This window comes from Thamnophis elegans, chromosome 3 (assembly GCF_009769535.1).
Source record: "Thamnophis elegans isolate rThaEle1 chromosome 3, rThaEle1.pri, whole genome shotgun sequence".
In the NCBI taxonomy this organism is placed as follows: Eukaryota; Metazoa; Chordata; class Lepidosauria; order Squamata; family Colubridae; genus Thamnophis; species Thamnophis elegans.
In genome coordinates, this window is record NC_045543.1 from 49,135,317 (window position 1) to 49,150,633 (window position 15,317).

The 15,317-nt window shown below is 39.9% G+C and overlaps 1 protein-coding gene across 5 annotated transcripts in view; it reads left to right on the forward strand.

Moving 5' to 3' along the window:
* Positions 1-15,317, forward strand: part of IDUA (alpha-L-iduronidase) — a 67,093-nt gene that overhangs the window by 26,652 nt on the left and 25,124 nt on the right. For 3 of the 5 annotated variants that reach the window (XM_032213495.1, XM_032213496.1, XM_032213497.1), the window contains exons 3-7: positions 1,931-2,013; positions 4,756-4,863; positions 6,878-6,973; positions 7,458-7,660; positions 8,936-9,115. In XM_032213495.1, the coding sequence (XP_032069386.1) occupies positions 1,931-2,013; positions 4,756-4,863; positions 6,878-6,973; positions 7,458-7,660; positions 8,936-9,115 (670 nt within the window). Of the gene's footprint in view, positions 1-44; positions 132-1,930; positions 2,014-4,755; positions 4,864-6,877; positions 6,974-7,457; positions 7,661-8,935; positions 9,116-15,317 lie in introns of those variants that run through there. The other 2 variants (XM_032213498.1, XM_032213499.1) reach the window with 2 other exon arrangements.

Here is a 15,317-nt window from a genome sequence, read left to right on the forward strand (position 1 = left end):
TCATAGGCATTTTGCAGAGGCTGTTTGCAGAATTATTTTGGCTTTCAGTGCTGAGAAATCCGTTGGAGGAAGGAGAAAGAACAGCGAAGATACACAGAGCTTCCTTCTACTGCTTGAAATGAAATGTGGAGGTCAGACTCGCTATTCTTAAACGTTGCAGTTGGAAGTTATTTCCTTAGGGACTAGCTTTTGAAGTGCCTCCTGCTCCTTTTGCTTTCAAATTAAATATCAGACTTGATGTTGGAGTGGGATTGGATTAAAATTCTAGGCTGTTTAGGATAGTAATACAGTTGGAGAAAAAAAAAATCCCTGTACTGTTTTACTCCTTACTCCTCAGACTTCTTCCTCTTCCACCTTTTCCAAAACCTGAGACTTGATTTTACCTAAGGCACCTTCTGATTCCACAAAAGATTAAGCAGGAAAGACAGAAAGCATAGAGTAAAATCAGAGGAGTGATTTTGAAGAATCAAAGTTTAGCCTGCCAGCATCTGGAATTTATGTTTTTCAGTACACAGTACAAAGTTTTCTAATTAGACTGATAAAAGCTGGCTGGAAACATTAAAGTTTTGCTATTGCTTACTGTAATAATGTTTGAGGGGGCTTGCACATTCAGCCAGCAGCCAGCTTCAGGTTGGTTGGACTGTTTATCTTTCTCTATGGAACTGTCCTTGGTCCTGGAGAGCTTGGCCCAACCAAATACAAGATAAAAGTCTCCTTAGAGAGAGAGACTAGGCTTCTGTATAATTCCAAAATCTTTTTGTTTTTCTTAAATAAGTAAAAAATACCTTACATCCTGTTGTGGCCCAGCAGGAGCCGTTGGAGCTGCCACCAGACTCCAACAGCGAGGGGCCCTATGAGTCGGCTCTGGAGGATGTGGAAGTCCCTGAACAGGGTTCCAACTCTGAGTAGGGCGCAGAGAGGCTGGTTGGCCACCGGGAGGCACCTGAGCCTTGGACCAATGGGGAGGAGACAAGGGAGAGTGAGCCGGACGCCAGCAGTGAGTTGTTCCTGGATGCCCGGCACCGAAGAGCTAATAGGCGTCAGGAACAGTTGTGCAATTACAGGAGGTAATTGCACTCAGCTGGTGGTCATTAGGCTCCTCTCCAGACTATAAAAAGACTGCTTGTGCACACGCCCCTCTTGCAGAAGTCAACACAGGAACGAATGTCGGAGAACATTATTGTGAGCTTGGCAGGCTGGATTGCTGCCCAAGCTTGTCTGTGCCGGTTTGCTGCCAAGGACCTGTCTGTCTGTTAATTAAATGCCATAACTTATCTTTGGCTCGGAGTGTGTGTTGGTGTGGGACGAGGGGGGTCAGAATACATCCTTATACCATAAAAGGCAATTCAGTAATGAGGGTTTTTTTATAGAAAGCAAACAATATCAGAAGTTACATTTCCAAAATAATATATGTATGTGTATGTACACAGTAACTCCTCATTCTCCGATGTGTTGATGTGAGAATCCAAATTGACTCTGCCTTCTTCCTTTTACAGACTGAATCTAAATGGTAGGAAAAAAGTTAATAGATTCAGATCAGAAGTTAAATTTCCAAATTAATAAATGTACGTGTGTGTACACACGGTAACTTCTCATTTTGTTTGTAGCTCTCTCTCAGCTTTCTGCATGCTTGCTTCAAATTCTAGAGTTATAATTGAATATCTTTGGATGCACCAAGTTAAAGAAGGCTAATATATATATATATATTTTAAAAAAAATCTCCAGTTCATTTTTTTCTGCTGAAATCAATTCAGCTGGCTGATGTATTTATATGGAACGTTCTTCTGGTTTATACAGTAGCATAAATTCTATTGTAAATTAGTTTGCTGCTCCTTTATCTTATTGATGAAAAGTTTGTGAAATTATACTTGGGGGGGGGTGGAATAACTTTCAGTTCAACAGCTGTCAAAAGCCTGCAATTTTTTTTCAGGGTGATAAATGGGACAATTCATTACAATTTCACAAGCCTGGATAACTTTATGCATCTTCTTTGGGAAAACAAGCTACATCCTGGTAAATATAAAACCAGCCAATTCTTAACTCTGTCTTACAATGTTTAAGTGAAGGTATTTCGAGTTATGTGCAATCATTTGCTTATCTTGACCACTACAAAAATTTAACAAGCAAATGTTGCAATTCAAAAAGTTAAACTTCCACCATATCTGATGGATATTTTTACATTTCCTTAAGGACAAAGGGCAGTTGGAAGTTACACAGCCTTTGCAAATAATGTTAGCATTAAAGTGCTTATACTTCACACAGCTGAACAATTTTTGTTTTATATCTGATCCCAGGAAAATCCATAGCTAGCACTAGATAGACATATACTGTAATGAGTACCTTATCTAATGCCAGTGGATATGTGCGCATTTCATATTTAGCCAATGTTGTCAGAGACAGAGACTCTGCAACTATCTGTTGTTATTAAAAGAAAAATGCAATGCTCTTGTTATTATACCATTGTTTTTGGGAGATCAGTATGGGATTCATCTAATCTTTCAATGGATGTAGAATTCTATTCTTAGATTACAGAATGAATAAAAAAAAACTCTAGCCTCATTTTAGCTGAATATAATACAGTACTTCATATCAGTCCATTAGTCTTATCTATAATTAGGCTATTTGTTGGCTTATAATTTTGACAGTCTCCCTGATTTTTTTTACATAGACATGCATACACATATGTGTTTGTGAATGAAATTGTAAACTTATAAAGGCCACCAAGCCAAAGAGATTCAAGGTGGTTTAAATTAAATACCCAGTAAAACAATTAATTAGTGGAAGAAAATGATATTTTGGAGAAATAAATACAAATCAGTTTCAGCCTTTTCTCGCCATTTCTCACTTAGCCTATGGCCTGTTTGAAAAGCAGCCTAATGTTTCATAAGGAAGGAAGGAAGGAAAAGAGAGAAAGAAAGAGAGAGAGAGAAAGAAAGGGAAAGAAAAAAGAAAGAAAAAGATGAATTAGAAACACTGGAGCATTTATTGTGGAGGGAGAGACTATTTAGCAGTCTCATTATGTTATCACTTTGTGAATGGGCAACACAAATCCCCTTGTGAGAATGCCCTTCTGTTCTCAAAATTTCACACATGCCCATCAGCCAATAAAGGTGCAGAGCTCTTACTTAAAACCTAATTTTGTCAATTCCAAGTGTCAGCTATTCTTCTCAGTTCTTCTTAGCACCTCTACCAAAGTCCCTTTGCTTGAAGTGAAAAAAAGGTGAAGAAGATGGCTTCTTTAGCTATAGCTATTAAAAGAAAAATTCATTGGGCTGAGTTCACACAGCAGGCTAAACCGAAAAGAAACAAACCATATAGTAGGTTAACAAGTTATATGAACTTGCCGGCAAAGAATGCACTTCGTTGCAGAGCTTTTTTCTTTTTTGTGCTATTCTTTAAAAAAAAAGAACAATATAAAAAGTAGTGAGGAAATAGTTGCAATTTGTGCCTTCCTTAAAGCAAGTTTGAGGTCTAGTTTTCAGTTTTCAATGGGAAAATAAAACTGATATCTGGACCACACAACTTCAGTATGAAGTTTATTTGAAATGAAGTGGGGCAGGGGGGTGGGTGTTGAGTAGGAATTGATATTAGTATAAGAGCCTCCACTTGCAATCTGAATAGTATAGATATAGGTAGTCCTCAACTTAACGACCAAATTGGGAATAGAATTTCCATTGCTAAGCAAGGTGTTTGTTAAGTAAGCCGTGCCTAATTTTATGACCTTTTTGCCATGGTTGTTAAACAAATCCAGCTTCTCTCATTGACTGAGTTGGTTAGAAGCCAGGTGGCAAATGTCAATCATAAGACCTCTGGATGCTGCAACTTGTAAATGCATGCCGGGTTACCAAGCCTCCAGATTTTGATCACATAACTGTGGGGATGCTGCAATGGTGGTAAAGGTGAAGTCTAGTCATAAATCACTTTTTTCAATGCCATTGTAACTTTCAACAGTCACTAAACAAATGGTTATAAGTCGAGGACTATCTGTATAGCCCAGAGACCCAGGATGTGCAATGATGGAGAATTATATTTGAGGTAAAAGAATGCTTGAGCAGACACGCCCGCTTAACCTCCCAAGTAGAATTTTACGAAAAGATTTCTCAAGTTGTTTTGAACCTCAGTTTCTCAATGGCATTTTAAGAATGCACATCAGGAGGAAATTAGTGTGCACTGAATAATATAATAGGACAAGTTCTTGGTAAATTCTCAGTTGAGCCATGAACACTAAGTACACCTTAACCCATTGTTCCAACTCTCTAATAAGAGGGTAATAGAAGTAGAATGTATTCATCCCATAGAACGTATATAAAGATTTGGAGAATGTGTAGAAAGCCACAAAAAAGTGCTGTATAAAACACCAAATATTGTATTACTGTAAATCAATACTTAAAGTATATTCTCACTGCCCTGCCTTGTTCACCTGAACATCAATAATTAAACTGATAGTGTTTAAATTATTGGTAAGAGTGCACATGGTTATAATTATGGTTTGAAAACTGAAGTGCTTCCTTCAAATATATCCAGTAGAGGATTTGCATTTTTAAGAATTTAATTGACTTATTTATCTGTTATTATCATAAAGTATTTGCTTTCCTGTTTTGCACACACACTAAATGGAATTGTTTCTCTGATTCCTTGGATATTAACTTTAGTTCACAAGTGAGGACTAAAGTAAACTTATACTGAAAAATTCAAAACTGCTATCAACACTTGATTGATTGAATTATCTTGCCTTTGTTTTTATCTTAAATGAAGGTTTTGAATTGATGGGAAGTCCTTCAGGATACTTCACTGACTTTGATGATAAAAAGCAAGTGATAGAGTGGAAGAACCTGATTGTACAATTGGCCAAAAGATATATAGGTGAGTTAACCAAACTCAGTGTTGGTGCAAACATTTCAGAACAGAACTAAACTAAACTTTATTGTCACTGTAAATGGATCTACCACAGGGATATATCAGCTTTTGGGCTGAGGATCACACTACACCTTTGAGCACTATACTGAGGAACATGCGATACATATTTGAATTCTATATTAATTTAACACAATTCATATGGTCATTTTCTTTACTTTTACATTACACATTACAATCAGTGACGTGCGGTGAGATTTATGGCTGGTGAGGCAGCAATTTTTTTAGACTTGTGGACTTCAACTCCCAGAATTCCACAGCCAGGCATGTTTTTCTCCTTTGCTAAATAAGTTTCCTTTTTTCTTTTTCTTTTCCCTTCCCCTCCTTCTTCCCTCCCTCCCTCCCTCCCTCCCCTCTCTCTCAAACACACGCACACAAAGTTGCACCAGGAGGATGAAGTTTGAATTCCTCCCCCTCCCTCCGACCCACATGTACCTTTTCCAGCTGTTACAGAGAGGATTTCAACTCTGCTCTTGCCTGCCATCATGAAAAGAAAAGGAAAAAGGAAAAAGGCAAGAGCTGAGGTCAGGCTGGGCTAGTTGCTGCCAGAGTCTGGGTACTTGAGAGACCGCCTACTGCCAATTACCTCCACGCGACCTATTAGATCTCATCGATTAGGCCTCCTCCGAGTTCCATCTGCCGGTCAATGCCGACTGGCAACTACGCGGAGGAGAGCCTTCTCGGTGGTAGCTCCGACCCTATGGAACGATCTCCCCGTGGAGATTCGTACCTTCACCACCCTCCAGACCTTCCGCACAGCCCTCAGAATCTGGCTATCCCGTCAGGCCTGGGGCTAAGACTGTAACCCGCCCGAATGGTATGAATGTTGTGTTTTTTAATTATGTATTGTCTTATATGTTAAAAAGTTTGCCTCCCCCTCCCTCTTGGATTGTGAGCCGCCCTGAGTCCCCCCAGGGAAAAGGGCGGCATATAAATAAACTTCTATCTATCAGAGTCACTGTGAATGACTCTGCTTAACTGTTTAAAAAAGTCTCTAAAAAAGCACCCTCTACAGGAGGAGGCAGGAGAACGACATGCCTCACCTACGTCAGGAATTTTTTGGCTTTTAACCCTTGCTTAACTCTACTTGAGTGATCATAAAAAGTCAAACTAGATGGGGCACGTCATTCTCCTGCCGCCTCCTGTAGAGGGTGCTTTTTTAGAGGCTTTTTTAAACAGTTAAGCACTAAGCAGAGTCATCTATGGTGACTCTGGCAGCAACTAGCTCAGCCTGACCTCAGCTCTTGCCTTTTTCTTTTTACATTTTTTTTCTTTTCATGATGACAGTGGTGAGGTTCTGCCTCCCCTGACTGCACGTCCCTGATTACAATTCAGCAACAGATCCATGAAGGGCTACAGCAATTATGTACATGTCTTTGGGAAATTGCATTCACTTCTGAGGTTCTTGGTTGTATTCTCCTATGTAGACAAATTTGGGACCCTACTGTGGAATAAATGGGCAGTGGGGTGGCTCAGTGGTTAAGACGCTGGACTTGTCAGCTGGAAAGCCAGCAGCCCAAGTTTGAGACCCGAGCTCCACATGACGGGGCGAGCTCCCATTCTCGTCCCAGCTCTTGCCATCCTAGCAGGTCAACAGCATGCAAATACAAGTAGATAAATAGGTACCACTTCGGTGGGAAGATCGCAGTGCTCTGTGATGTCATGTTGGTCTCATGACTGGGGAAATGTCTGTGGACAATGCTGGCTCAATGGCCTTGAAACAAAGATGAGTACCACCCCCTGAAGTCAGCAACGAATAGAGGAGCAAAATCCGCAGGGACTCTCCCCCCTCTTTGTGAATAAATTATCTAAATCTTTCATATCCCAGATTGATCATCCATGTTCATTCTTAAAGGCAAAGTCTGCTAGTGTGGAATTATTTGGCCCAAGAGTTGTTCACTTAAGATTTTCTCATAGCCTAAGGAGTGAGTTTTGGTACACTAATTGTAAGTTTGGTTTCCAGAGAGGTATGGAGTGAAACATGTTTCTAAGTGGAATTTTGAGACCTGGAATGAACCAGATCACCATGACTTTGACAATGTATCAATGACTGTAAATGGTAAGCTGATTTAAATCCCCCCTTTTAAAAATGGTGAATAACATGGAAAGAATTCCAAGGAGATGTTAGATGCAAGCAAGGAAAATGTTGCTCATTTTAGATCTTGTAAAATCCCCACTTAATATCAAATAGATATTGGTTTTGCCATCTAGGCTCTTCCAAACCTAGGTTATTATGCCTAGGTTAGCAAACAGGAATGCTAGTTAGTCTTTTATAACAGTTTTAACCATGCATATATTATGTGGCCAGGCTGATCACCTGATACCGTTTATAAATAAAATAAGACCAGGTCTTATTTTCAGGGTAAATTGTTTCCAAATTACATTTGTAGACAGGTGTTAGCACAGTGGAGTTTATTAGCATTCATAATAGAATCCTTAGTCTAGCGTGTTTTGAAGAGTGCAATATTTCCCTTTTCCATTGATAAGATACTATATTGATATCAAATGCTGAGTCTTTCACAACTCTTTCATTTTGCATATAGGATTTCTCAACTACTATGATGCTTGTTCAGAAGGATTAAGGGAAGCTAGTGGTCAGCTAAAATTGGGAGGCCCCGGAGATTCCTTTCATCCATTTCCAAAGTCTCCCATTTGCTGGAACCTCCTCCGTCATTGCTACAACGGCACAAATTTTTTCACTGGAGAGACAGGAGTCCGGCTAGACTACATCGCCATGCATAAAAAGGTCAGCTCATTTTTTTAATGGCCTAGAACTTTAAAAGTTCCTCATCCAAGTTAAATGTTCTCATTTATTTTTATCGGATTAAAAAAGTACAGACAAGTTGGACTGAATAAAAAGTGGCTATTACCTCTTGCAGAGAGTTATATGGCATGTTCAAAGTGCCACTACATATATTACTTTGTTGTCTTAGTTTCTTCTACTGAATGTGGCAGCTGCTGGTAGTCCCGAATGCAGCAGGATGGGCCGTGTTGGGCATGCCTCATTAGGCCTGTGTGACCCCCCATTTCTCCATGATCTGTTCAGGTTACCATTGAATTTCCCGGTGCAATTCAAAGTGCTTGGTTATTACCTTTATTTGAGGGACCACCGGTCTCCAATTGTTTCTGCCAATCTGGTGTGATGGGGCAGAATAGATTCTCTCCCAGTCCCATCAATTAAGCAGTGTCACCTTGTGGGACTGTGGTAGGATTCAAAAAAAATTATTACTGTTTCAGTAGGCGTGGCTTGGTGAGTGTGGCAGGGGAAGGATACTGCAAAATCCCCATTCCCTCCCGATCAGCTGGGACTTGGGAGGCAGAGAATAGATGGGGGTGGGGCCAGCCAGAGGTGTTATTTACTGATTCTCCCAACTACTCAAAATTTCCGCTACCGGTTCTCCAGAACTGGTCAGAACCTGCTGAATACCATGTCTGTTGTGGGATTTGTGGGAATGATAGCCTCCATGACCCCCACACCCCCCAAGATCTGGATGGCTTCCATCCTTCGAGAAGCTATTAAAGACCTGGCTTTCCCCCAAACTTTGGGGAAGATTGAGGTTGTGTCCCTTTCGGATGAGTTTTCCTGGTTTATATATTGCTTTTGAGGCTCTTCATTTTGGGGGGAGAGAAGTTTTGTATTTTATATTTTGAATTTTAAGCTGCCCAGAGTTATTGAGAGTTGGATGAATACACTGTATAAATAAATAAATAAAATAAAACTTCAAGTAAAAAGACTCTCAGTAGAGTTTATTGAACATGATTGGAAGCTTATTATGAACAAGGGTTAAACAATCTATAGAAATGTAGTTGGATTTATTACTCTCCTATCATTATTTAATAGTATTCCTCTTCTTGCACATTTAAAAATCTTAATTTGGTCATAAATGTGGACCCTTATAACCTTATAGATGATTTTTAAAAAGAGAGATTCCATGGCCTCATTTTGACACTATAGTATAAGAGTAGGAGAGCAGGTGTACGCTTAATAGATAATAACAGTCATCACAATACTTATCACCAGGGAGCTGGGAGGTCTCTTCATATCTTGGAACAGGAAACTGAGGCCATGGGACAGATCCAGAAGATGTTTCCCAATTTTGCCTCGGTCCCCATATACAACGATGAGGCTGATCCTCTAGTAGGATGGTCAATCCCACAGCAGTGGAGAGCGGATGTGACCTATGCCGCTATGGTGGTAAAGGTAAGGTTGATGCAGGTAAAAGTAGAAGTTTTTGTTTTGAGATTTTTATTGGATCATTGGATATCAGAGTAAACAGAAGCATGTCTAGATTCTCCTGCTCAATTTGCTCTGTGTCAGGGTTCCAAATAGCATCCAAAATTAAATCAGAATCAGAGGCAAAGCATTCCTCAAAGTTCCAATTTATTAAGAGAGCCATATTGGCACACCTGGGGAAATATTCCAGGGTTACAAAGATCACAATGAGCAAAAAATGGGTGAAATCTTCTTACCGTCGCTACTGGTTCGCAAATGTGAGCGCACGTGCCACCTCCGCACATTCGTAGGACCTTCCGCTCATGCGCAGTGTCAAAAACGGACATGATGACATCCAGGCGGGTTGGCGGAGCCTGCTACAAAGTGCGCCTGCAAAGGTTAGTAGAACAGCGAGGGAGGGGAATCCACTGTGCCATGCTTTCTAGTTAATATAAATCACATTTCACAGCTGATGGTTGGAAATACCGGTTCGGTATTTTTTTACTACCGGCTCAGGCGAACCAGTCTGAACTGGTAGCATTTTACCCCTGGCAAAAAGCAATGTTCATTACAATAATTTTCCATATTATATTGGGACAACAGGAAGCAGGAAGCTTGTAGAAAATGTCCCTTTGCTCTGTTTCTACCAGCTTAATGCAATAACATAGATAATGAACCAAGTCAGGTACAGAAGAGTTCAGAAGAAGATAAAGTAGATTGCAGATAGTTGCTCCATCCAACTTACCTATTTGCAACATCCCTCTGGCCTGTGGGAATACAGCAGGCAACTAGAGATAGTTTTCAGAATCCCTGTACACACAGCTGCCTTCCCCACTAATTGATACAGATAGTCCTCGACTTATGACCACAACTGAGCTGTTAAAGTGGAACTAGCCTGATGAGTGCTTTAGCTTAGTTTTGAAGGCTTCCAAATGTTGCAAAGTCAAGCCTTGTGCACCACCTAATGGAGAAAACTGTATCTGCACCTTGCAATTTTGGTAATCCATAAACATGCCCAAAAGGCTGGGAACCTCACCAATGATGATGATGATGATGGTAATAATAATAATAATAATAATAATAATAATAATAATAATAATAATAATAATATTAATACGTTACGACGTCCTAGGCCCCTGGGTGGGGCCCGACTAGTAACCAATGCCAAATCCGGCGAAACAACTGGCCGCTGTGATACAATTGTACAATAATAATAATAATAAAGTCGCCGAGAAGGAACATGAAAAAATCGCAAAATACCAGGACTTTAAAATCGAAATTCAACGACTATGGCACAAACCAGCAGTGGTAATTCCAGTGGTAATTGGCACACTAGGTGCTATTCCAAAAGCACTGGAATTACATTTAAAACAGTTAAAAATTGACAAAATCATCATCAGTCAAAAAGCCGCACTGCTTGGATCTGCACGCATATTACGAAAATACGTTACGACGTCCTAGGCCCCTGGGTAGGGCCCGACTAGTAACCAATGCCAAATCCGGCGAAACAACTGGCCACTGTGATACAATTGTATAATAATAATAATAATAACAACAACAACAATGACAACAACAACAACAGTGTCTGCCTGACTTTTTAGATAACAAATTACAATTTATAATACACTTTTTGGGGAAAGGGGGTGTTAAGTCCAGCATATGATCTTGGTTTAATTGTAAACCTACATCCCCTTTTCCCATGTAATCAGTGAATATTGCTTTATTTTAGCTAAATAATTAGTAATTCCCTCCATCATAGCTTATAGCTTAGTCAATAATTGGAGAATTATCACTGTAGATTTTATGACAAGATTAGAGGAGACCATTCATTCCTTGAAGGAATTAGTTGTTTTGAGAATTTATTTATTTCTTTTCAGTCATTTGCATGCACTTCCCATCCAAGACTCAAAGCAACTTACAGTTAATAGTATCATAAGCACCAAAAGAACAATCAAACAGTGCCCCAAAATATATCATATCATAAATTTACAGTATCTCAAATAAAGTATTTTAACAATTAGACAGCCATTCGTGTGCAATTATGGGATGGAATCGCCTATTAGCATGTTGGCTATTGCTTTCTGGTTAATATACTGGATAACCTCAAAACAACCAGATGAATTTGTTCATTTGGGGGTTACACGTGTTAGCATAAATTAGTGAAGATAAATCAAGTGACATACAGCAATAGCATTTAGACTTATATACCACTTCACAGTGCTTTATAGCCCCCTCTAAGTGGTTTACAGAGTCAGTATGTTACTCCCAACAATACATATATATATAGCGCAGCATTTTGAGAAAAACTCTTAATACAGGTAGTCCTCGATTTACAGCAGCTCATTTAGTGACAGTTCAAGGTTACCCTACAGCACTGAAAAAAGTGACAGGGTCGTTTTTCACACTTATGACTGTTAGGAATATAATTCTAACGGTTGGGTTGGCAATATATAAATCATGTAACAATGTTGTACCTGTTTCTTTAAAGCATACTGTAAAATGTGATTGGCTGCTGTATTCCTCAATCGGCCATAAGAGGGAGCCAGAATGACTGTTAGTTCTCTCTGTTTGTTAGATGCTGGGCTGATCTGATCTGAGTGCCATGAGCTATTGTAAGTTTTGCAACTGTTAGCAAACTTTGAGTACTGATTATCTGATACTGGACTATGTTATTTGGATTATCCCTTAACTGAAAGACATTGATGACTGACTGTCTTATCCGTGTATGACTTGGACTGTTTGATGGACTCTGATACCTCTATTTCCACGAAAGTAAAAGCCTATTTAAACTGCAGTGTCTCTGTATGCTGGTTTGTGTGTTCTCCAACACAACTCTCACAACGCTTCGCTGAACATACTGGCTCTCCCAACAGGGAGCTTTCCTAACAACGACCATTGCAGCATCCCTGTGGTCATGTGATCAAAATTCAGATATTTGGCAACCGACTCTTATTTATGACGGTTGCAGTTTCCTGGGGTCATATGATCCCCTTTTGCGAATCCCTGACAAGCAAAATCAATGGGGAAGCCAGAATCACTTAACAACTGTATTACTAACTACAGGAATTCATTGGAGAACCGTGGCAAGAAAAGTTGTACAATGGGACGAAACTCACTTAACAAGTGTCTCATTTAACAACAGAAATTTTGGGATGACTCGTGCTTGAGGACCACCTGTAAAAAGAAATGGTGGAAGAGAGTTTACACACACACACAAATACACACATTATATATGTTGAGACATTGCTATGCAAATGTTACTTTCTCAATACAGGATAATCCCCTGACAATGATTTTGGAGGATATGATAAATCAGCCATTCCTCTTGAATACTACTTTTTTTGCCTTTTATCTTTTCAGAGCTAATAATGATGATAATTATCTTCGAATGAAACACCCCAAAAATTTCAATTCATTATTTGCATAGAGAATTTCAAAAGCTGTCTTAAAAGAGGAAGATGCAAGAAAAAAATCTAGCCCAAATTTGATCAGGGTTCAGCAATAGCTCAGGCCTTCTTTATTTCATAATATAGGTAGTTCTTGACTTACGGTTACAGTTGAGCCCAACAGGTCTATTCAGTTGTTAAGTGTGTTTTTGCCTCTTTTTATGATCTTTCTTGTCAAGTTGTTAAGTGAGTTTGGCTTCCACATTTACTTTTCTAAGAGCCCTGGTTAGAATGCAATATTGCAAGCTAACTCTGCCCACAGTCTGGAGTTCGATCCTGACAGGGCTCAAGGTCGAATAAGCCTTCAATCTTTCTGAGGTCAGTAAAATAAAGACCCCCCAGATTGTTGGGGGCAATTTGCTGAGGCTATAAATTGTCCAGAGAGTGCTATAAAGCACTATGGAGCAGTTTTATATAAGCCTAAGTGCTATTGCTATTGCCAGAAGATTACAAAAAGTGATCACATAACCTATTGCTCCCATCATAAATATGAAAAATAATCATAAGTCACTTTTTTCAGTGCCACTGTAACTTTGTATGGTCCCTAAACAGATGGTTGTAAGTTAAGAACTGCCTATATTCTGGAAAGAAGTCGAAGCTGGAGGACAGCGTTCAGCAAGAAGATTATCTTAGGATTCTAAAACAAACGAAGGTCATCCCTTTAAAGGGGGAGGGGTTTGATCCTCTCCCCCGCTTTTTTTCAATTAAAAACAATGATAGATCTCTTGAACTACTGAGAATCGAGCATAAAATGTTCATTTGATAGAGCGTCTCTGTCCCTACTTGTGGGTTTTATTGACTGAAGGCTAATTTTTGCAATTGAAGAATGAGTGGTTGACACATTCTTCCTGAGTTAGCTATTGAAGGATCATCTTATGATGTCAGATTCAAGTTCTTGGTTACCCAGAAAATGTGTCTATTCCCCTAAGCCCATGATGGTGAACCTATGGCACGCGTGCCACAGGTGGCAAGCAGAGCCCTCTCTGTGGGCACACGAGCTGTCACCCCAGCTCAGCTCCACCCTGCATGCAAAGTGCCTCACGCCAACCAGCTTATTTTTGGGTCTCTGCCACACATAGGAGAGATGTGAGAGATGTGCGCCCATGTGCGGGGGCAGGGAGTCATGCGTGCATGTGGGGGGGGCAGTATGTCCCTGGCAGCTCATGTTTGGTCCCAGGAGGTGGCAAGGAGGCCTACTAGGACCAAACAGGGCGCAGGGGGGAGCATGGACGTGTTGGAGAGCTCAGGGGGTCACACTCACATGTGCAGGGGGTGTGGCACGCGGGGGGGGGGATGTTTCAGCATGTGATGACAAAAAGGTTAGTCATCACTGCCCTAAGGAATACCTTGGAGCAGTATTTCTCAACCTTGTCTCTGCTTTAAGATGTTTGGACTTCAACTCCCAGACTTCCTCAGCCAATAAATGGTTGGAAGTTGAAGTCCGCACACCTTAAAGTTACCATGGTTGAGAAACACTCCCCTAGAGGTATTTTTCTCATCTTTCTCTGAGGAGAAAAGAGATGTGGGTTTCCAAAAAGTCATTTCCTGTAGGTTTATGATCTGTATCGTGTTATATAATGAAAATATCTATTTTCCTTAAATAATTACGCTGGATGCTTAGGGCATCAGGAATGTTCTTTACCCTTCTTATATACTCTGCTACCCTAGGTACCATGGCTAGATTAGGGCAGAAGTAGATTTTAGTGCATATCATAGTTCTTGGAGCCAGTTGGCATCCATATTCTCAACAGGAGATGTGCCTGGCATTGCTGCTGATTTTGGCACTCCACCCTTTTTAGCCATGGTTACGCAGCAGGGAAGAGAGCTAAGCAGTAAAACTTTCAAACAAACCTGTCATTATTTACACAAGAGGTTTACACAGTACAAGTACTGCTGAGATGTACTTCTCACAGAGTGAAATAGAGATACCCCATTATTCAGATTTTATTGCTAGTTCTGAATGTATTAGGTGAAGGCAGTTTATGGAAATATGATTGGCTTGTTAGAAACCAAGTTGCAACTAATCATTTTTCAAAATATGTTCAGGTATAATAGGATTTCCTTCAACAATTAAGTCATCAATTCTATAAAACCCTCTGCCTCCTCTCTCCTTATATTTGATCAATTTATCTTCACATTTTAAAAGATCAAAAAATGACAGAAAGGAGAAGAAGTCAAATATAATTTACATCTTTTTCAAAATTCACTTTTCAGTATGGATTTCAAGCAATTGACATCAACTTCTGAATGTTGGGAAGGGATGGAATTATCTGACACAGTCCAAAATCTGTATTCACTGAACTTTAGTTGAATGCCTTGCAGTAAATGAATTAGAAATTGTAGCTGAATGATACCAAATAAACGTTTCAAATATGGTGTGCTCAAAACTCCCATCATGTCAGTGTTGTTGTTAAGTGAATCCAGCATTTACTTTTCTAGAAGCCCTCAGTGGTTGCAGGCTGACTCTGCCCACAGCCTGGAGTTTGATCCTGACCAGCTCAAGGTTGACACAGCCTCCCATCCTTCAGAGGTCGGTGAAATGAGGACCCAGATTGTTAGGGATAATATGCTAACTCCGTAAACTGCTCAAAGAGTGCTATAAAGCATTATGAAGTGGTATATAAGTCTAGTATATATGCTAGTGCTGTGAGTTGCCTACTCTTAGGTTTTTCAGTGAAGACCGAGGAATGTTAAGTTTATTTCATTCACATATCCGCCTTCTATAAATTAATAGAGTTAGAAAT